The 22,895-nt window shown below is 43.0% G+C and overlaps 1 protein-coding gene across 1 annotated transcript; it reads right to left on the bottom strand.

The window, feature by feature from the left end:
• Nucleotides 1-18,696: 18,696 nt before the first annotated feature.
• Nucleotides 18,697-19,145, bottom strand: LOC102285040 (ubiquitin-like protein 5). The gene has a single exon (XM_005909835.3). It carries the CDS (start codon nt 19,040-19,042, stop codon nt 18,821-18,823), a length of 222 nt encoding a protein of 73 aa, XP_005909897.1. The 5' UTR covers nt 19,043-19,145; the 3' UTR covers nt 18,697-18,820.
• Between the last annotated feature and the right edge of the window lie 3,750 nt (nt 19,146-22,895).

Genomic DNA, 22,895 nt, shown 5'->3' with positions numbered 1-22,895 from the left:
TTACATATAATAGTCACTCAACAGACTCTTGCTGAATGAATGAATGAACTAAACCAACAACAAAACCAATAGCCCTGTAGGGTAATGTTCTGTCATAGTTGTTGCCAATTTTGCTTCATCATGTTGTTGTTAAGTTGTTCAGTATCCACCTCTTTGAGACCCTACAGACTTAGCCCACGTCCATGGGATTTCCCAGGCAAGAATACTGGGGTGAGTAGCCATTTCCTTGTCCAGGGAATCTTCCTAATCCAGGGATTGAACCCATGTCTCCTTCATTGCAGACAGATTCTTTACCACTAAGCCACTGGGGAAGAATTTGGCTTGATCATATGGGAAGCCAAATCTTGATGAAAACTGACAAGTGAGAAATGCTAGTCCAGATACCTGTCTGTACCAATATGAAGTGGACTTTTTCTCCCAACCTCTAACTTGTTAGTAGAAGATTTTTAAACCTATTTAAAAAAAAAAAAAAAGCTTGAAGAAGACAGTTACAATTCAAAAGGTAGTGTCATACTTGCTTTTTCTATTTATGTGCATGACTTGGAAGTAATCTGCAAAAATCATGACATTTCATCTCTAAATTGTTCAGCATCTATCACTTAAGCATAAGTACATTCTGCTATATGATCTGATAAAGTTCTTTAGCTGAAATTTTCAGGGGAAAAAAATAAAAGAAATGGCTGATAGAATTTTAAAATAAGAACTGTAAATAATTAACTTTTGTGCCCAGGTGTGGGGCTTTCCAGGTGGTGCTAGTGGTAAAGAACCTGCCTGTCAATGCAGGAGACACAGAGATGCACTTTCGGTCCCTGGGTTGGGAAGATCCCCTGGAGGAGGGCATGGCAACCCACTCCAGTATTCTCGCCTGGAAGTACCCCATGGAAAGAAGAGTCTGGCCGGCTACAGTCCATAGGATTGCGAAGAGTTGGACACGACTGAAGCAACTTAGCACGCATGCACGCACACCTGTCCAAGTGTATCAGCAAGACTCAATGGTGAGATTCTACTCATTGTTCCCAGTTCCTCCTCACCAGGGACAAATGGATATCCTTAGCATCTGTGAAATGCTCTTGCCTGGTCCTGTCCTGAGGCCTCTGTTGAATCAAGCTCCTTTGAAGTGCTCTTATGCATCCAGCACTGCTCTCAGCCCCGAGCTTTCTTTACATTACAGCTCTATTAGGATTTGAAGGAAATTCTCAGTCTCTGACTCTAGTGGCTCCAAGTCCGAGTAAAGGATGTCTATTTATCAACTACACTTAAAACATAAGATTTGTTCTAGTGCTGTCTTAGTCTGTTTGGGCTGCTATAACAGAATACTGTAGACTGGGTGGCTTATAAACAGCAAACATTTATTTTTCACAGTTCTGGAGGCTAAGAAGTCCAAGATCAAGGCATCAGCAGATTTGATGCCTAATGAGGAACCACTTTCTGGCTCATAATTAGCTGTCTTTTCACTGTGTTCTTAAATAGCAAGGGAGCAAGGGGCAAGGGAGCTATCTGGGGCCTCTTAAGGGCACTAACTCCATGTGTGAAGGCTCCACCCTCTTGACCTAATCACCTCCCATATGCCCCATTTCCAAGTACCATAACATTAGGGATTAAGTTTCAGCATTTGCATTTAGGGAAGATGAAATATTCAGTCTATAGCATGTTCTTTGCCAGACATTGCTGCAGGTACTGCCCTAGGAAGGACTTCTTTTTCTCTTGCTGTGGGCTTGGAGCTTTCTTTTCTCTCTATGCAGTCTCTCTGAATGTGTGTGTTCTACAGTTTGTCTGGAAGAACTTATTACCCTTCCCATGATGAGCACCTTCCACCTAAACTCCCCATCCCCATCTCACTAAGGCAGCCAAGTCCCTTGACTTTTAACCATTGCTCTCCCTGTATCAAGTGAGCCACATCATATGTATTTATGTCCCTAACCTCACAGACGTCAGCACAACAAAATACTGTTTTTTTAATTCAGATTACTATGTGTAGACTGGAGCTACTGGCTGCAGTTTGACTCAGATGTCGGATAATAATAATCAGTATTTGATAAACACTAATTCATTGAAGACATATGTCCAAGATGATTTCCTTTCATGAATGGGATTGGTAAAATGTATGTTTCATTGGCTGTAGGAACCCTTAGTAAATTGCTTGGGAACATACCTGGAAAGTGAACATGGAAAATAGCTATAGTAATATTCAGGGAGCAGACTCTGCTTCATCCCAAGAAACACTCACTGAGTGACTGCTGTGTGCCAGGCACTATTCTAGGCACTGAAGATACGAATATGAACATTTGTCCCTGAGAAATCCATGGTTAGCGGCAAAGACACCTAATTTCTTAAACTGACTCACTCCAAATCATTAAGCCATTTGTTCTATTTGAAGATGCAAGAAAGAAAGTAATGTGGAAATGTTCATTACAGTCTTACTCGGTGACAGCCCTAGGGATAATGCATTATTTCATTCTACCCTCAAAACAAGTCTTTTATGCCTCAAATGAAGTTGCGCATGTGAGTATTTGACCAGATTATAGTGTGGGTTTGTATGTGGATATATATGTGTCTGTGTTTCAGTATGAATCACAGTGATTTTCACTTTCATAAAAATAATAATGAATTAATGGCACAGAAAAATCATTTGCAGCCTTCAGATCCATGTATTCAATGAAAGGGTGGATTGGGGGCAGACAAAACTTCCCAAGCTGGAATTATGGTAATGACTCCTTGAACTCTGACTTTTTACCCCACACTCCCAAATGTAAGAATGATTTGGCCATTTCCTGGAATTATAAAAGGCTCACATCTCTCTTTTCCAGATTTCTCCAGCATCTCTTCATTTCATCAGCAAAAGTTTGGTCTCTGTTTGTCAACACTTACTAGTATAGTCAGTGGGTTGGGATGAAAAGTAATTCATCACTCTTTGGCCCAGTTGCAGATAAACTTCGCTACGTCTGTGGCCTAGTTGTTGATAAATTTCCCTCAATGGTGATGACTATAGCATTATTATAATTAGCCACCCTAGCGAGATTTACTCTACTCTCCAGCACCTTACCCATCCTGGTGTGACCAGCCTCAGGCTGGTCTTCAATCATCTTGTTTTGCTGGCTGCCATAGCATCTTCAGCCTTAGGCTGGACCTCCCTCCCTTGCTGCTCTGCACCAACCCCAAATGCCTCACAGCCAGCATCCCCACCCCCCACTCTCCCCCACAGCATTCACTTTCACCTTGGTCACCAACAAATCATCCCTCACCATCTAAGTATTACCCAATCCTAACCCCAAACCCAAACCCTCCTCTTCTCCCAAACCCTTCCACGCTGTTCCTAGGAACTGACTGTCATTAGCAACCTGGCCCACAGCTTCTTCCTTTTCTAAAGGTCTCTTCCTGCTGAAGGGAGCCAGGCTGACCCCTGGGATCCTACTTCCAGCCATCCTCTCAGCTAAAGACTGTGCATCTCCTATTCCCCAAGAACCTCAAGGCCAGGGAGAGGAGCAAGCATCCACCAGGCTCCCCTTTGCAACTTCTCGGATGTTGGTCCTTCCTCATTCAAAAATCCTAGCTTTTTGGAAGCAAATCATCAAACTTGACTACCGCTGAAGTCCTCCTTGTCCTGCTTGGTCAGTGGAGTCACAGGTGAATGTCAATACATGGGTTACTGCCTACCTCTCCATCACAATCCTGTCACCAACCCTAGAGTCACCCGACACCCTGACACTTGGCTCCCTGCCCTCCCTAAGGAGATCTTTCCCTCCTCCTCCTCTCAACCACCGACTCACATCATCATACCCTAGACCTCGTCATTGCCAATAATTACACCCTTATCCCCCAGGCCCTCACCACTCTGTCATTTTCCTCCTACAGTGCTGGACACTTCTTCTCAGTAACCTTTGCTGATTCTTCCTCAGCTCCCTGACCTCTAAAAACAGGAGGTCCTCTTCAGCCTCTTCTCTCCTCTACACACATTTTCTCATAGATCTTACACAGTCTCATGGCTTGGGATATCTTCCAAATTTTTACCTTCTGGATAAAAGATAACTGAATCAGAGTTCAGGATTTTGAACTCTAGTCCTGTCTACCCAACTGCTTGTTCCACATGTCTGCTCACAAATCTAAGAGGAATCTCAACCTTGACATAGTCGAAATTAAATCTGATCTTCAACCACACTGGATTCCTTCACAGTTTTGGCCACCTGTGTAAATATCCATTCTATAATATCCTATGTAAATATCTTTCAGTGCCTTAGGCCACAATTCTGAGAGTCTCCTTTGATTCTTCTCTCTCTCACACACACAACCCACATCAACCCATGGGCAAACCCTCTTTGTTCTACTTCTACAATGCATCCAGATTCTGACAACTTATCATCTCCAGCTGCTGCTGCTACTGCTAAGTTGCTTCAGTTGTGTCCGACTCTGTGTGACCCCACAGACGGCAGCCCACCAGGCCCCCCATTCCTGGGATTCTCCAGGCAAGAACACTGGAGTGGGTTGCCATTTGCTTCTCCAACGCATGAAAGTGAAAAGTGAAAGTGAAGTCGCTCAGTCGTGTCCAACTCTCAGCGATTCCATGGACTTTAGCCTACCAGGCTCCTCCGTCCATGGGATTTTCCAGGCAAGAGTACTGGAGTGGGTTGCAATTTCCTTCTCCAATGCATGAAGGTGAAAAGTGAAAGTGAAGTTGCTCAGTCATGTCTGACTCTTAGCGACCTCATGGACTGTAGCCCACCAGCTCCTCCATCCATGGGATTTTCCAGGCAAGAGTACTGCAAGGACTTCCCTAAATACTCCCTATTTTCCTTCTCTGCTTTGTTTGTGTCCCTAGTATTCATCATCATCTGACACATTATACAGTGAGGTTTAGTTGTCTATTTGCTTACTGTCAGTTTTCTGCCATAGCTTACACGTGTCATGGATACCTGTTCCATTCATCATGACATCCTCTGTCCCCAGAATAGTGCCTGACATATACTAGGATAGAAACACTCTAAAAACTCAAAAAAAGCACCCCTTGATCACCACGTCCCATCCTCCCGACTCACTCCTTTGAGACTGCCAGTCCACTGACCCAGCCACGTGTTCACTGTCCTCTACTTCCTCAAGTCCTCACAGATCCCATTACTTATCCTCAACTCCACATTTCATTCCATTTTCAAACATTCTTAACTACCTTGCCTCATCTTCCTCTATTGTACTTTCCTGGTGAAACCCCAAGTCTTCTTAAACTCAACTAAGTGCTTGCTACATCCCTGTACCCAAGCAGCTGAATGTTACTGGAGGAGAGCCCACAACCCATGCTATTAGGAACCATTGCAAATTTATGACCAAAAATCTTCAATGAGCACTCAACACTATCTGACAACTAAACTTCCCTAGTACATTCATTAACCTACTCCCAAGATGACTATTATGCACTTTCTCTTCAATTCTCAAATCTCCAACAGCCCCTCCCACCCAACTCTCTGCTGAAGACCTTGTCATATATTTCACAGAGAAATATAGATGCAACCAGATGAAAATCATTTCAGCATCCCACCTTTCATTCCACATACTTACCTATATCTGTAGTCACATGCCTTGGTCAGTTTATGCCCTGGATCCCCTCTTGCTTCTTCTTCTCTTGGACTCAGCTCCTAAAAGAATTTCCTTTTCCACACCCTCCTGAAGCCTGTACTCCAGCCGTGTCCCCCGCCTCTGACTCTGGTGCCTTGGCTCTGTGCCTTTTCTTCCAAATTCAGGAATTCTTCAACTCAGCTCTACCTGAAAAACTCACATTTTTTTTTCAGGAGCAACTCACATTACCTCTTTCCTGAAGACATCTACAAATGTTAAGGACAGGATTTTTTTGTTCTCTTTTCTCTCTGTATAGCACTTCACATTTACCTCTGTTATGGCAACATGTTCATTGAAATTATTTCTGTAAACTTGATTATCATATTCAATTTTCCACTTTATCCATTCCATATTCCAGTGAGCTCCCCCAAAGCACTTTGGATCTGCTCTGTTTCACAGGCTACTCTGTTGTGCTCTTATAGGTCAAGACATCTTAGAGAACTAATTTTTTAAAAATATTTTACTTATTCATTTGGCCACGCTGGGTGTTAGTAGTGACATACAGGATCTTCGATTTTCATTGAGCCATGAGAACTCTTAATTGTGACATGTGGGATCTAGTTCCCTGACCAGGGATCGAACCTGGGCCCCCTGCATTGGGAGCACAGAGCCTTGGCCACTGGACCACAAGGGAAGTCTCCCAAGAACTGCCTTTAATATTGGTCTTTTTCAGCCCAGTGGGCATATGTCTGTGGGACCTGGCAAGAAGGAAATGCTGAGTGACAGGCTTAGAGTTTCCCTTTCTCTCACGATGTATTTCTTATCCTTCTCTCCTTTTGTAAGTGATTACCCTGCCCCAAATACTTCCCACCCACCAGTCCTGCACATTCCTCAATACTAGGATCTACACAACTTATGCTAGGAATTAGGGACTGAGATCTTCGGCATTCTTGTTGGTACTCTGTCTCCCCACAACTAGTCCTGGAGAACCAGAATCTTGTTCTTGGTGTCCACAAGAGTGTCTAAGCACTGCTGTCACACCTGGCACCTAGGAGCTCAGTGATTGAATAAATGGTTTGTGATTTTCAATCTTTCAAAAGGCTTCTAGCTATTATTATTATAACATAATCAAATTGTTTTCTAACTCCCAACTTTAAAGTAAGTGTAAGAACTAGAGAAGTTTATACACGATCTTGGGATTTCTTGAAAACATCACATAGCACATATATTTCTCTAACCAGAATGGATTTAGATGATAAATATACAGTTGTTATCCCCATTGTTGTGATATATGCATAATTGCTCTCCTCCAAGAATACTTAATCACAGTGGGTGAGGCTTTAAATAATATTACTTAATATATTAGGAATCTGACATCCATCAAAATAACATGGCACTGCTTTATTTATGAGATCGTATTCAACTGCTGTAGAAATGATACCAGGTATCAACAAGAAGGATATGTTCAGCTTCTCATAGACCTCTCCTCAAAACAGAAGCCTAATTTTACTCGGTATATATTATGTCTGGTATTAAATTGATAACATTTTATCAGCAGGCCATACACTACGAATCTAAGTTAAAAGACTCAATATATGCTATAGCTCGAGAAATACATACAGTATTTGAATTCCCTTTATCTCATCAGAGTTGCAGAATCTTATTAACCTTAGTTAAGTTCTCTGCTGCTGCTGCTAAGTCACTTCAGTCGTGTCCGACTCTGTGCAACCCCATAGACGGCAGCCCACCAGGCTCCCCCGTCCCTGGGATCCTCCAGGCAAGAACACTGGAGTGGGTTGCCATTTCCTTCTCCAATGTATGAAAGTGAAAAGTGAAAGTGAAGTCATTCAGTCGTGTCCGACTCTTAGCGACCCTCAACCCTGTTTTCTAGAACATTATCCAATATCAACAATATCCTAAATATATTATTTAAAATAAGACTTGAATGCTTTCTACATTCACTTGGATGTGATGTAGGCAATACAGAGAAATTTGCTCTTGGGTGTGGTATAGTTTACATGATTAAATGCTTTGTTCATACTCATATGTCAATCTATTAGTGTGCTGTTAATTCAAATGTTACTATGATATATTTTATCCCCATTAGCACATTCATCACAGGTGGATGTGAAACTTAGACAAAGGTGTATGTTCTCATTAATGATGAGCGGCCTATTCATCTTACTAGAAAGTAATTAATGTTGGTTACAATCCTTAATTTTTCACTGTTTGTCACGACACATATTTAGCATTTCTCTTGTCCTTTATCAACCAGCGCCCTCTTATCACACAGTCAGTTCAAAATGGTGTATATTTAACCAAATCTGATGCTTCACTTTTCAAGTATTTTATACATGTATGTTTCTTAAGGTTGGTGGCAATTCCCACACGGGGAGACTCCATGTTGGCAAAAACAATATTACAGGAGTTGTTCAGGCTTTCCTACTTTTTAATGTACAAGATTAATGTCATTCACTTGCTAAATTCAATGTTTAAACTTCAGCAAGAGATTTTTCTTATAATCTCCACTATAGCATCAATTGAATAGAATTGATATGTTTTGGCAATAGCATTTTTTAAAATACATGTATTATACTGTATCACACAAACACATATGTATATTTACCATTCTCTCCACTAGACCCTGTAAAATGTGATATGTGTATACGACAACTCATAACCCTCATAACCACCCTTCTGAGGTAGGTACTATTAGTATTCTTACTTCAGAGCTGCTGAGAAATGGAAAGACAGCTAAGTTAAGCAACTTGTCCCAAACCACACAACTAGTAAGTGACGGCCCAGGGATCCATGCCCAGACTCCCACTGTGCTGTCTCTCATCTCTGTGATTCCTGATGAACTTCATTTAATGATAGTACATTGAATACACATGATGTCTAAGCTAAGGTTCTAAATTTTGTTATATTTAAAGACCACTTTTATCATTTCACTTTAATATCACTCTAATGACATACATGTGCTGAGTGAAATATCTACACATTGTTTGTAAACTATAAACTTTAAGTTCTTGGAGGTCTGCTGCTAAGTCACTTCAGTCGTGTCCGACTCTGTGCGACCCCATAGACGGCAGCCCACCAGGCTCCCCCATCCCTGGGATTCTCCAGGCAAGAACACTGGAGTGGGTTGCCATTTCCTTCTCCAATGCATGAAAGTGAAAAGTGAAAGTGAAGTCACTCAGTCGTGTCCGACTATTTGCGACCCCATGGACTGCAGCCTTCCAGGCTCCTCTGTCCATGGGATTTTCCAGGCAAGAGTACTGGAGTGGGGTGCCATTGCCTTCTCCCCTTGGAGGTCAGCGAAGGCATATTAAACAACTCCCCATAACTAGACATATACCTGCACATAGTAAGTATTCAGTAAGTATTTTAGCAAATAAATGAATTTTTAAGTTTAGGGTTCAAAGAACAATGAGATAAACTTGGGCCTTGTACAGAATACAGTTTTGAGACTCTATTAATAGTGTCTATCGAAGGTTTTCAGAGAAGATTCAAGCATTTAGCTGTGTCTCCTTTACTCCAAATAGCCAACTTTAAAATTCAGTCAAGAGTTTGTATGTGTCTCAGAATCTAGTTATTTTATTGAAACAGAAAATGGAAAGAGAAATCTTTCCATTTCTCTATTGCTTAATCCACAGCCTCAGGTTTTCAAAAACAGTAACTCTGTTAATTTTCCTACAACTAGACTAAATTTCCATCTCTATAAAAGCCTCAAACCTTCATGTTGCTCTCTAATGGAGAATAATTCCAAATTTTGTAATCAAACCAGGGTTTGTCTAATTGATTCACGGTAAATCAGGTCCTTTTAGTATCTCCATTTGTCCTGGAGGAGGCCTGTCCTCTCTGTTCCCAGGAGTAGGCAGCATCACAGCATCAGGAGAGGCATTTGGTCCTTAGCCTGCATCCGCTCACCTTACCTTGGCATCTTCAGAACTGGATTATGCTGCCTGGTTCCCAGTTATTCTCATCTCCACGTGCTGGTATCTCCCAGGGTGGTAATACTCCTACCGGGCTTCCAGCCATACAGTCTGTATCTGTGACTGCCTCCTCACACCAGCCACAGGGACTCCAGGTCAGCCTGCTCTTGGCATCACGCCCACGCTGTGGTGGACCATGCAGGGAAGTACTCACGGCTCCTGGGTCCTCTTGGGCCCAGCTACCCACACGTTTCACAGGAGTAAAAATGTAACCATGGTCTGTGGGGCTCCACGGGCAGCTCTGGGCTGCACCCTGTGGGCCCAGAGAGCAGGAGAGGCAGTGTTCCTCCACTCTCAGACCTGTCACCTAGCTGAGGGCCTGTCACACGTGTGCACGTGCACACACACTCACACAAACATCCCTGTATTCTCCCAAATATTTCCCATCTCATACCCTGATCTTGGCTAAGACTTTGAGCCACACCATCCCTCCCCTCGGGCTTCCCAGGTGGTTCAGCAGTAAAGAATCCACCTGATCCCTGGGTCGGGAAGATCCCCTGGAGGAGGAAATGGCAACCCACTCTAGCATATTTGCCTGAGAAATCCTGTAGACAGAGGAGACTGATGGGTTACAGTCCATGTGGTCACAAAGAGTCGAACCCAACTGAGAGACTGATACACACTGTCGTGGTATACATGCATTTTAAATAAAGGGAGCCTTTTTTTTTTTTAGTAAATTTCTTTATGATATAAAATATTTCAAAACAAACTCACATTTAGCTATTTTGTGTCTCCGCATATCTAGCACTCTCAAATACAGTGAACTCAAGAGCACAAAGAACACTCCTACACTGGAATAAAGATGACGCGTGCCTGTCTTATCTGCCCAGCAGCGACATAATCCCACACACCAATATAATCACAGGTTCCCATGAGTTCATGAGATGAATCAAAGACCACCAGAGAAAAGGTACAAGATTTTACAATGTCTGCTTTGCTGTATGTGGACTTTACTTTTCCTTCCCCAGTTGAGTTCAAAGGAAATTTCTTACTAGAAAATTATTCACAGCAAATCAATAAAGGCAGTCTTTGTGTTTTTATTTTGGAAATATCCTATTTATACCCTGAGAAGCTGAAAAGTAGAAAATATTTCCATTGCTCTTTTAAGTAGGAGAGGCAACTATTAGTTGAATCACCTTTCCAACCTCAGGTCAGGAAAGTGACAAGTAAAAACATCCATCTCTTTAATACCAGAGTATGTCTTTGAATTTATCCCCTCTCTGACACACAGAATGAAGTGGTGAGCCGGCCTGTCCCTGCCAACCTGCAAACCAGCCCAAGGTGTGATACCACTGATTCTACCCCCAACCTCTGGACAGCGGTGCCCTGAGAGGAAGCAGTGATCCTTCCTCTGGTTTCCCACCTTTCCCAGTATCAGCATCTGTGGCGGTGGTGGCCTGCCCAGGCTGCTGCCAGGCAGATTGAGGGGAATCAGTCTCTCTGCATGGAGCTTCAAACGGGTGTGTCTGCTACACAGCAAACCCCTTCTTTCCTTGTCCCAGAAGAGGCTTCCCTGTAGGAATGAGGCTCCAGGCTTTGTGCAATCAAAAGCCTTTGATTAAATCGGACCCAGTCCTTCTACTTGCCATGGTATTGTGTGATCTGGGAAAGCAGCAGGGCTACAAAACAGCCCAATCTGTCACTAGGTGGGCTGACAAAGCAGGGCTAAACGCATAGTGGATTTCAAGCTACGTTACATCTCCAAGTTGCAAAGCGAGCCATCAAGCAAGCCAGAAAAGCATAGCCATAGGTGAATATTTCTCACAGACAGAGGCCACTCTGCCTCTGAGAGGGCTGTTGTCCTTCCCACTGGGAGTTTTTAAGCCACTTAGGGACAGCGACCATTTGGACAGAAAATTGTTCACGTTTCTAAACGATTTTTTTAAAGAAAGAAAGAAAAGAAAAAGGTCCCAGGAAAGACGCTGCTATTCTGACATCTAACCCATAAAACACACACAGGGTCACACAAAAAGAGACCTTTTGTAAGAATTAACTCAAACAGGTGTTTGCTTACTCTGCTCTTCACCTGCTGTTGGTTTCCTCCTTAGGCTTTGTTTTTCTCTACCTGTGTGTCTTCCCTCAGTAAACCTTCAAGACAGGACCCAGGAGAGCTCTCACTCCCACCTTCCCTTATTGGCTCCTACATAACAACCTCCTGGAAGCCAGAATGAGATCTGTGGGCACCCGGGGTAATCATCTGCATGGGAGCTCAGCTGTCAGTCGTGTCCCGGCTCAGTACAACCCCATGGACTGTAGCCCACCAGGCTCCTCTGTCCATAGGATTCTTCTAGGCAAGAATACTGGAGTGGGTTGCCATATCGAACCTGCATCTCCTGCAGGTCTCCTGCAGTGGTAGGCAGATTATTTACCACTGAGCCAGCTGGGAAATCCAGGCAATCATTTGGGAAGACTTTAAAGAAGTATCCTTTAAGAAATCTTCAGCATTCATTTAGTGGGAAAGAAGATGAGCCCCAAGCAGATGACGTGCTTAGGAGAACACAACTGAGAGCCCCTGAGTAAAGCCACAGCCTGAGGCTCCCCTCCTCGGGGCACTGTGGTGACCACCTGTTGTTACTCCAGCACTTCCTCACATGGGAGATCTCTCTAACCTTTCCTTCACTTGAAGGGGATAGAACAGAAACAGATTCCTTCTCCCAGAAATGTATCCTAAATTCAATGTTCTCTATCCCTGGACCCGTCTCCATTACATGTAAAAAGCCCTTATGAGCTGGTACCTCCAGCAACCCCTGCCTGGCTCAAGCCTGACTCCAATTCCCAGGATCTACACAATCTTATCTCTGAGTTCAGTGAGGTTTGACCCAAGAGATGGATTTCATGACAAAACACTGAGGACTCTGAGCAGCAGCTGCTGAAGAGCAGGTGAGCAGAGTAAATAAGGATCCAATGTAAGGGGAGAAGCAGCACAAAAAGCCACTGTCTACACCTGCCCCTTGCTGAAGGCTGGGATCAGCCTTGCAGCCACTAAGAGGGTTCCAAGGTGACCAAGCACTCCTGGGCTCTGTAACCACCTCTGCCACACAGATGGCCCACTCCCTACCTTCCAAGATCCTGGCCCATTCACTCACATCACTAGATGAGGCTGGTCTTTGCAACAGATGAAGGACTGACATTTGTTTGAGTTCCTGTTTCATCATTTCTTCAACACACTGATGCTAGATTTCCTTTAAAAAAAAAAGTCGACATTGGATATTGGTGTATGTTAAGGAAAGCTATAAATTCAAGAAGGATAACAGGGCATTGTTATTGACATGGAGTGTGTCTGAGGGAACATTTGCAGTAAAAATGAGTTTCTAACACATTCCCACATAGGCAGCTGCTCAGCGTCACTAACCACTGGTTAATTCATTAATATTATTCAGTGAAAAACACTTCTTCCATTCCATTTGTTAATAAATCTGTTTTCATTCTCATGGAAATTGGCCCCTTTCAAGTTCATTTAAGAAGAACATTTCATAACTTTCTAGAAGAGGAAGTATTTTTATTTAAATACTTGCAACAACTAAACTGAGAACTTACATCTTTCATCTTTAAAGATATTTTTCTTATGATTCTTGAATGCTTTGTGTTTAGAAAAGACTGAGATGGAGAAGGAAATGGCAACCCACTCCAGTATTCTTGCCTGGAAAATCCCATGGATGGAGAAGCCTGGTGGGCTATAGTCCATGGTATCGCAAAGAGTCGGACACGACTGAGCGACTTGACTTTACTTCCCATGCTTAGACCATACCACTGCTTTTCTCATAAGAACATTTAAGTACTTGAGCATTGTTAGGTTAAAGATACCTTATTTCTGAGCTTTCACTTGGAATGTTTATTTTAATGTGTTCTTTATTTTGCACTGGTTCTACCTATAGTTACATGGTATATGTATGGCTGACTTGTAATGATTCTAGAACAGTGCTGCTTAAACGATCTGCGATGAAGAACCTTTTAAAAGATTTCTTAAATCTTTTTAAAAATTTCCAATCCTTCGTGAGCCAGAACTTACGCAAAAACACAATAAAAACATCAGACTACTAAAAAAAAAAGAAAAAGACTGAGAAACTATGGCACAGAATTAAATACAATGGAAATCAATTTCAGTAACACTGACTTCATTAGTATTATTTACTGTGAATCAATTAAAAAGTAGGAGTTTATTTTTAAGTTTTAAAATTTATAAGGATATCATCTGCCTCAGAAAGAGAGAAATAAACATCTGAAATTAATAACATCAGTAAAAGAAAGTGGGTTGCAAAATTTTTAAGTCCATGCAACTATTATCGAGTCTTTCCTAGCAAAAGTAAACAAATAGTCCCCAAAGGTAGAAACACTTAACTTATAGTGTGAAACACTTTTAAGAGAAGTATTTGCTAGAGTGTTTCTGTGGCATCCTACCGCTCCTGTAATGTTATATTTAGGAACCACAGGCACTATGGAATTGTGTTATTTCTACCTTGTACTTTTCATTCATTTTAAAACCAAACAGAAGGAATTGTGTTATTTCTACCTTGTACTTTTCATTCATTTTAAAACCAAACAGAAGAGGCAACATTTGTGTATGCCTGAGACATGAAGTGGTTGATGTTAGTCACTCAGTCCTGTCTGACTCTCTGCGACCCCATGGACTGTATGTAGCCTGCTAGGCTCCTTTGCCCATGGGATTCTCCAGGCAAGAGCACTGGAGTGGGTTGCCATTCCCTTCTCCAGGTCTTAAGTGGTTAGGTCTCTTTTTATTTTTTTTTCTATAATTTTATTTTATTTTTAAACTTAACAATATTGTATTAGTTTTGCCAAATATCAAAATGATTCCGCCACAGGTATACCTGTGTTCCCCATCAATGGAAGGAGCCGCATTCCCCACCCTACCCCCCAGCAATTTCTAAGGTACTTCGATGTACCTTAGTACTCATTTCATGATTACTCATTATTCATGATTGTGCTCATTTTGTATGAACTCAAAGTAGATCAGAAAGGAAAAAGAAGTAGGACCCTACATTCAGCAAGAGGCACTGCACGTGGCGGCCTGGAGTGGTTGAGGGAGGAGGCATTCAGGAAGCTGAACCCAGGTTAGACCCAAGCCTCGGTGGATTCTGAACAAGGATCGCTTTCAGAATGCCTTGGCGTCAGTCAAACTGGCTTCTAGAAACACTTGTACATAATAATGAGAAAATGTTAATAATGATTATTTTCAGTTGCATAGTAGAGCCAAGCCCTCAAAAAGAGGAAGTTTTCATTGGTAAAGCATTTCATTTAAACATTGAAATCTGGTGTAATGTGAAGTATGAAATAAGTTTTGAAAGGAAGCTGATGATTAAGAAGAAATGCAGTGGGCATTTAATAAGTGGAGGAACCGCAAGATAATTAACTGGCATGCATAAAGATTCATGCTTTATACCAAAATTTTAATTTTGCACATAAATGTGCCTGATGTAGGCAGCATTTAATCACCTAGCTGACAGGAGTAACTACTTTCATTTAACCTTGACTGAAGATCATGAATTCTAACAGGTTTAATTGGATACATCATTTAACAGAATGAACAGAGCAAATTTTTCTCAATTCATAGGTTCTGATTGACATGCACCAGCAATAAGGCGTTGCACAATTACAGCTGCTCTGCATTCCTGCCCTGGGCAGCAATTGCCATAGTGACGTGACACCATTGGATCACTGGGGCACGGGAACTATGCTGAATCTCCCCTTGTTTTGAAAAGGGCAATGCTTTAAAAAAATAATAAATAAAAGAAAGAAAGAAAGAAGGAAGGAAGGAAAAAACGAGAAGGAAGCTGGAAAAGAAAGGGATTTGGATACAGAAAAAAAATTCATATTAACCACATTGATATGCACATCCTGTAAGAGAGGGATATATGTCTTATTATCAGCCATATGGAAAAATGCAGGAAGAATGATACTATCTTTCCTCTGTTTAGCACTTCTTCTCAGAGTGTTGGGAAAGACTATAGTCAAACAAAAGAGGACCTAAAAGAAAATCACGCCAGCTGGAAGTCTCCAGCCCTTCTAAAGGAAATGCAATGACATGACCCCTTGGTGCTGCTCTAGGGCAGATGGGCACCCAGCTTCACTCACGCATCCAGTCTAACACGCATTAGGGAAGACAGACCCTGGGCTGGAATGAGTGATTCACAGCTTCACTAACAAAAACCCAAATGAATCCCCCCAAAAAAGTTTCTACAATAAAAGACAAATCTTTTCCTACTGATAAAATGAATAACGTCAAATCTGAAGAAACCACCCAGGCAGCTGAATTCAATATTCCTTGTGCTCAGTCTCCTGCATTGGCAGGCGGGTTCTTTATCGCTAGGGTCACCTGGGAAGCCAAGCTCCTATATTCCTTGGCCAATCTCAATTATCTCAGTTACCTTTGTACATATTCTAGAGAGAATCAAAAGATCTATACCTCAAGAAACACTGTGCAAAGTCCGGCTACCTTCAAATACAAAAATAAACATTAAAAGCACTAAATTTGGACTTCCCTGGTGGTCCAGTGCTTAAGAATCTGCCTGCCAATGCAGGGGATATGGGCTCTACCCCTGCTCCAGCAAGGAGCAAGTAGACAGAGCCCTCACTAGCTGCGCACAGCAACATGCCCGAGCACTGCCTAAAACAAATAAATACATTTCTTAAAGGTTCTAAACTTAAGAAAATCTCCTCTACAGATCCACCATCAATAGTTTTCTTAATATTGTTCCTTTGTTCTCCATCCATTACTCTTGCTCAGCACACCTATTCAATCGTCAGAACACCTCCACTCCTGCAGGCCTGATGGGTGGCCCTCTGTCCCTGCCCATCGCTGTGTGTTTAACATTGATCTGCTCATTGGTCGTCCCTTCACCTGTTACCTCCTTCTTGTGCATCCCCTTCCCCAACACCACCTGAATCGTGGCTTCTTGAAGACAGACACTGTATCTTTCATCTGCACATCCCCAGTTCCTGGCGCAGCACCTAGTGGCTAACCCTGTAAGGCGATAATTATCCAATGAATGAGAGAACTTGGAGCTGTGAAGAATCAGAATGCTCCTGCTTCTCTGCTGTCTTTTTCTTCCCTTCATCTAGTCTACCTTCCTCATTACTTTCTGCCTTCCCCTCTCTTTCCTAAGCCTTGCAAATAGGCGTTCATTCAGCAAAGGCTGACTGTGTATCAGCTACAGGCTGGGCCCTGTGCTGGTGCTGGGACCTCCAAGATGAATCAGGCCAGAATCCCCTCCTGCAGGAGTTCCCAGTCTCCTTGGGGAGATGGATGAGAAATATATAATTATAATACAATATTATTTCTATTGTACTATGAGCAACAAGGCTGTGCCAACTAAGAGGAGGGTGGAGGCGTGACTGGTGACTGCTTTTGCCTGGGGTTCAGAGAAAGCTTTTGCAAAGAAGGTGACATATTCAAATGAGGAACAAATTTGGAAGATTAGGCAGAGAGAACAGCAAGGACACAGCTCCAAGGTGTGTCGTAGGAATGGGAATTACCACTGTGAGGCAGGGTAGAGGTCGGGGTAGGAAAGAAGAGGAGGGAAGTTTGAGAAGCTGGCAGGAGTCCGCAGCCTGGCTGGGAGGTTCAGTGTGATGTGCCAAGGGGTCTGGATTTTGTCTTAGAGGTAATGGGAGTAGTAACAAATTGCCTTTAGTGGGGAATCACTCAGTGTTTTAGAGATGTAACTCTGCTAAGTGGTGGATTTGAGTAGGAAAACAAAAAACAAAAACAACTCAGAGTCTGGTTTGGGTTCCTGTCATAGAAGTCCCTTCTCTCCCTGCCCCCCTCCCCTCTCTTCCGGTATCCCCGCCTTCTTTCTTTCCTTGCCTTTCTTTTTTCCATTTCCCACCCGTTCCAGTCCCTCCAGCAGGAACTCAAATGATCCTCCAAAGAACAGTTGAACCAAAAATCTTTGAAATTAGGTAACAGTCCATAAAGGATACTAGTCTCAAGCTCGTGTGGTTGCTTTGATTGGATTTTCTCTGGCCTTCTCAGGGCGACTGAAGAGAGGGCCGCAGGGAAGGGTCTTCGGGAGGAAGAATTTAGGTTAGAGAACAGGAAAGCACCTGAAGAGACATCCTGGGCCTGCTTTTTCCCAAGGGCTGTGCAGCTGTGAGGCCACTGCGGGGACCCCTCTCCCATGCCCCCAGCTCTGGGTCCCTGACGCACGTGGGCTAAAGACAGCACCCATACCCCATCCCTGCAGGTGTCTGTCTGCACTGGGTGCTCTCCCTTCCTCCTGACCCGGAACATCAGGGCTCTGCTCTCCCATCCACCCGTCACAGAACCAGGGGCTCACTCCCCACCTGACAGTGAGGCACGAGGACCCTGCCCTCCCTACCCACCCCTCAGCAGGGTACCCACTGCAGCTACTTCCAGGAGGAGTGAGGGACGACACGCCCACAGGCCCACGAATAAAGAGGGAATTTGAGTCAAAGCCTGGGCCAAGCTCTCCCCGCCCCCCTCCCCAGAAACAATCGGCCTGGGCTTCCCGCTCCCTCAGGCCCAGCAGTGGCTGTAGTTGGCTATAAATTCCCTTCTTTTATTTGCCTTCGTTTGCATATCAACCCGCCTCTCTCACTAAATTGCCAGCCGGGGAGGTCAGGGGCCATACCGTATTCATCTTGGTACCACCCTTCCCCTTCAAGTTCATAGCACAGTGTTTGGCACTTGGCAGCTCTTACGGGCTGAGTTGCGTGCTCCCCAAATTCATCTGTAGAGGTGCTAACTCAGCACCTCAGAATGTGACTGAATTTGGAGATAGGGTCTTTGCAGAGTTAATCAGGTTAAAAGGAGGACACCAAATATACTGCTGTCCTTATGAAAATGGGAGATTTGAAAACATTCACACAGAATGGCACATGAAGACGAAAGCAGACATGGGGTGAGGCGTCTATAAGCCAAGGAGCACCAAAGATAGCCAACAGATCCCTGAAGCTAGGAGACGGCATGGAGACCCCTCTCCCCGCCTCCAGAAGAAACCAACCTGCCAGCAGCTTGATTTTGGACATCTAACCTGGAGAGCTGCCAGACAATAAATGGCTGCTGTTTAGGCCACCCAGTTTCTGGAACTTTGTTATAGTAGCCCTAGAAAACTAATCCAGTAGCCATTTATGTCTAATAAATGATTGATCAGAGGATTTTAGAAACTAGAAGCTAATGTTCTTTTTTTTTTTTTTTTTTCAACCTCTAAGTTTTTATTAACGTGAGTTTCCAAAACCAAGCATCCATATTAGTGTGGGGAGTGAGGGTGGGAGGAGGGGGAAGGGCAGGAAGAAGGAATTCTGCTCTATTGGTAATAAAGCTCCAGGTTCATCCCATCGTGGATTTCATAGTCCCCCAGAGACATATGGTCCTTAAAAATCGTGTACCACTTCTTCAATACGATCTTGTTCCAACGGGTGCCAGTTTGGGCTGCGATCAGCTTCTTAAGGTCCCCGATGGTGTCATCCGTATTGCACTTAACGTTCACCTTCTTCCCCAGACGGTCGTTGCAAACAACCTCGATCATCCTGGCTGGAGCAACACAAAGCGGGGACTGGGAGGCAACTGAATCGAGACTTCAGGGGTTCCCTCAAATCGCCTGGAAGCAGCAGACACCACAACCTCCTCGCACGACTCTAATGTTCTTCTTAAAGGAAGCTTGCCACTTGCCATCTGGGTTATCGTTAATGCAAATGGATATTGTAAGACATGAGACAAGACTCTGCAGTATCTGGTCTTTCCTCCTAATCCAGTTTAATGGTTTACATTGGTTTTGCAGGTGGACAACCATGAGCCAGCTGTCTGGAAAGAAGGGAGGGAAGAAGAAAATTCAGAAGGTTGGAGGGGGGTTGTTTCGTTGGCTTGAGGAATTTTAAGTGGTGACTAGATCAGGACAAGTCTGAGAAAGAATTCTATGAGCCCAAGAAGTACCAACTGAGGTTCTTCCCTAAGGTTCTATAAACTGTACTTTCCCATTTCCTGTCAGGCTGTTGGCCTCATTTTTACTAAGTAGAAAACAGATTCCTAATAGTAACGCATAGTCATATCAAAGGAATCATTAGATTCTTATATATGTTACATATTCGAAGAGAGTTTTCGTGGTTCTATTCAGTTATTTCCAGTGCTAACATTTTTTTCATAAAACTGTCGTGAACAAAATTCTACGCAATGTCATGAGCTTTATCCTTTGCCACTACAAATGCCTTCCCAAGGTACTGTGGAGAGCATCAGCCGTCTCCCTGTCTTTATGGAGGTTCTTTCAGTGAGTGGGTGATTTCTTGAAAGAGATCCACAAATCAAACACACACACACACACACACACACACACACAAATAGGTAGTTCTTTTGCTACCTGAGCCATGATTCTTTTTGGAGGTTGCCTTTTCTTTCTCCAAATCTCCCTCCTCTCACAATCTGCCTCTTGCAAAGAACCGGTCAAGTCTCTTGCACACACTATACTCACAACCTTGCTTTCCTGCTTTTCCTCCCTGAGCTCCACCTACCCCAGCAGCCAGCTCCCTGGGACCCCCATCTCCCCATCTCCATTACATCCTCAGCTGGAAATTCTGCTCTTCTCCACACTCCCCCAGCTTCCCCGGCGCTGGGGCTCCCTCCCCCTGAGCTGTTGATTCCTCGCAGCTCTTCAAATCCCACCTTAAAAGCTTCCCCTGGGTTTTATCTTGCCTTAGGCTCTCATTGCAAAATGTTTTGGGACACATTGTATTAAGTGTGTTATTGGCACTAATGGTACAGGCGAATCAAGTGCATTAAATCTTCATGAATTCAGGTAATTTGTCTGGAAAATGGCATTCTCCATTTCCCTCTAGGATTTTGAATTTGTGTGTGTGTTTCCTATTTCCCCCCCTTGGTGCTGTTTTGAACAAACAACAAAAATTACATAAACCGCCGAATATCCTTTTCTTCCATTTTCCCCACTGCACCTTCTCATTGCATGAACTGGCACTGCCTCTCATCTGAGGGTGTGTTTACTTCTGGGGCACACTGTATAATTTAACTTTCTGCAATATAAAATAAGTCAGTGGCGATCTTTTCCCTTGTTCTGACAATGTCCAAAGTTGTCTCTCACTGTTTTTATTTAAAGGAACTAGACACAAACCTGGCTGCCTTAACCATGGCCTCTGCAAGGGCTACAGCTGAGAAAATCCGCTGTCAGGAAGAAGTGAATAGAACTAACAAGACTATTGAGCTGGCCAACAGATTAGTGAAAGGTCTGGAGGTGAGGTCCTACAGGGCAGACTAATGAAGCAGGCTACAGAAAGCACTTCTTTGTTATACACTACTGATCTGGCAATAACAGCAGCACTTAGCAAAGAGCCTGATGAGCTGAAAAAATTATGTCATTATCATTCATTTTTTTCATAATAGAAACATGTTTTTGACCTTTACATTTTCTTACATTTTACCACGCTGTGGCCTGGATTAACTGTAAGGTTACCTAGTGACTAGCGTATTCATGGAGCCCGACAGGAAAGGAAACAGTCACTCTTGCTTGAGTATTGACAAATAAAGTTGATGCGGTAAAAAGGCAAAGACTTTATTTGGAGCAATTAGACAAGGCTAATGACAGAGCCTGAGGTTGGTTTACCAAGAAGTGCAAGGCAATTTGTCCGACTTAGTTAAGGCATATGATAATGCCCTAATTATCTGTCTAAGATGTGCCCTGGATATTATAGAGGAGACAAAGAATGAAGGGTGGCAAACCATGAATTATCCGAAATAATCCATATTGTTAAAGGTTGGCTCCTGAGAAAGTCTGGTCACTGGCAGCTTTCTCATTTGCCATTCATCTATTGTTAATTTAATCTTTTGTATATATTCAAATTTTTTTCCCTGGGTTAACATTTGTTGGGAGAATGTCTCTTCTGGTTCCCCGCCATCATAGAAGGCATGTTTTTCCAACCAGCAGCTTTCCGTGCGTTTCTTTTATTCTGGTAACTGGACTTGCAGAGGGCCAAGAAAGCATCAACCCACTACTAATTAAACAGATTCATCCAATCCGGATATTGTTAAGAGAATTTAAAGTATAAATTGATGAGTGCTTGTTTAGTACCATTTGAAGTAAAAATTGAAAGGCTTTATCAGCTGAGAAGAAAAAGTCTCACTGTCTCAGATGAAAGCCAGGAAATCTAATGAATTTAAATGTATCCCACCAGGGTAGCCATATTTCTTCTCACTGTGAGACACTGATGTCTCTCAAATTAATGGAAGTAAATTACTATCTTAATCTGACAAATCTATCACTGTTTTATCAAATCAGTTTGCCAGGTCCCAAACAGATCAGGGAAATAGCAGAGGAGTAGCAATGATTTTCTTTCTTTCCAAAGAGTAGGGTGAACCCCATATTCTGAAAGACCATCCATGCCTCAGCCTTACTGACTTACTTTCACCCCGTTTGATAGAGCTCTTTGTGCCAAAAATAATTGTCAGAACAAGCTCAGAGAAATAACTACATCCTAAGCATAGAGAGCACTGGATCTCTGTGCACATGGATCAGTGTTTTCCTTGTCTTTTGCACCACCCTTTCTGGCATGATGACCCTGTGGCCTCCAGAGAGCATGTACCAGGGCTGGAATGCAGGCCACGTGGAGGAAGACCCACCTCCCCTCAGCAGCCTTGACATTGTTCTGGCTCCTTTGCAAGCCAGGCCTGCATCCCACCTGTTGAGAAATCTGCTTGCCATGACCAACCAGTCAGCAGGTAAATTCTACCACCCCCTGGTAGAAATACTCCCTGTGTGGACACCAAAGCTTCTTTGTTGAGATACACGTGCCGCTTATTTTGAGGCATTTAATAGCAAATGAAAGCACTGGAGACTGCCTCTCTCTCTCTCTCTCTCTCTTTAGTTGGGAAGTCGTGTCTGACTCTTGAAACCCCATGAACTGTCAGGCTCCTCTGTCCTGCAGAAATGCATGCCCTTCTGTACTGACTTCCATGATGACAGGGCACCACCACATAAGTGCCACAAAAACACTGCCATCTCCACTTCTCTGGCACGTTGAGCAATTAAGACTTATTTTACGAAAGCATGTCTTTCTTAAGGTGTGTATTCCTAGCACTTAAAAATGTTTTGATATTAATCAACTAAATATTACCATCCCAGAGATGGAGTTTGCTTAAAATTGTTTTCTTTTCTTTGCCTGTGTTCTGTTTTTGCACTCTTTATATTTTCTTTCCTTCTAGTTTTCCTTCTTTTCTTCATTACTCTCTCCTTTCTGCCTCTTTTTTTAAAATTTTTAATTTCAGCTTTATGGAGGTGTAATTGATAAATTCAATTGTAGGATATTTAAAGCCGTGATTTAATATACATGTACATCGTGAGGAATTTGTCCCAAGTTAATTAACACATCAATCACTTCAAT

This window comes from Bos mutus, chromosome 2 (assembly GCF_027580195.1).
Source record: "Bos mutus isolate GX-2022 chromosome 2, NWIPB_WYAK_1.1, whole genome shotgun sequence".
NCBI classification, from domain to species: domain Eukaryota; kingdom Metazoa; phylum Chordata; class Mammalia; order Artiodactyla; family Bovidae; genus Bos; species Bos mutus.
This window is presented reverse-complemented; position numbering and strand designations above follow the sequence as displayed.

Coding starts and splice junctions, on each gene's coding strand:
- LOC102285040 (XM_005909835.3), bottom strand. CDS start 19,042: ATGATCGAGGTTGTTTGCAACGACCGTCTGGGGAAGAAGGTGAACGTT.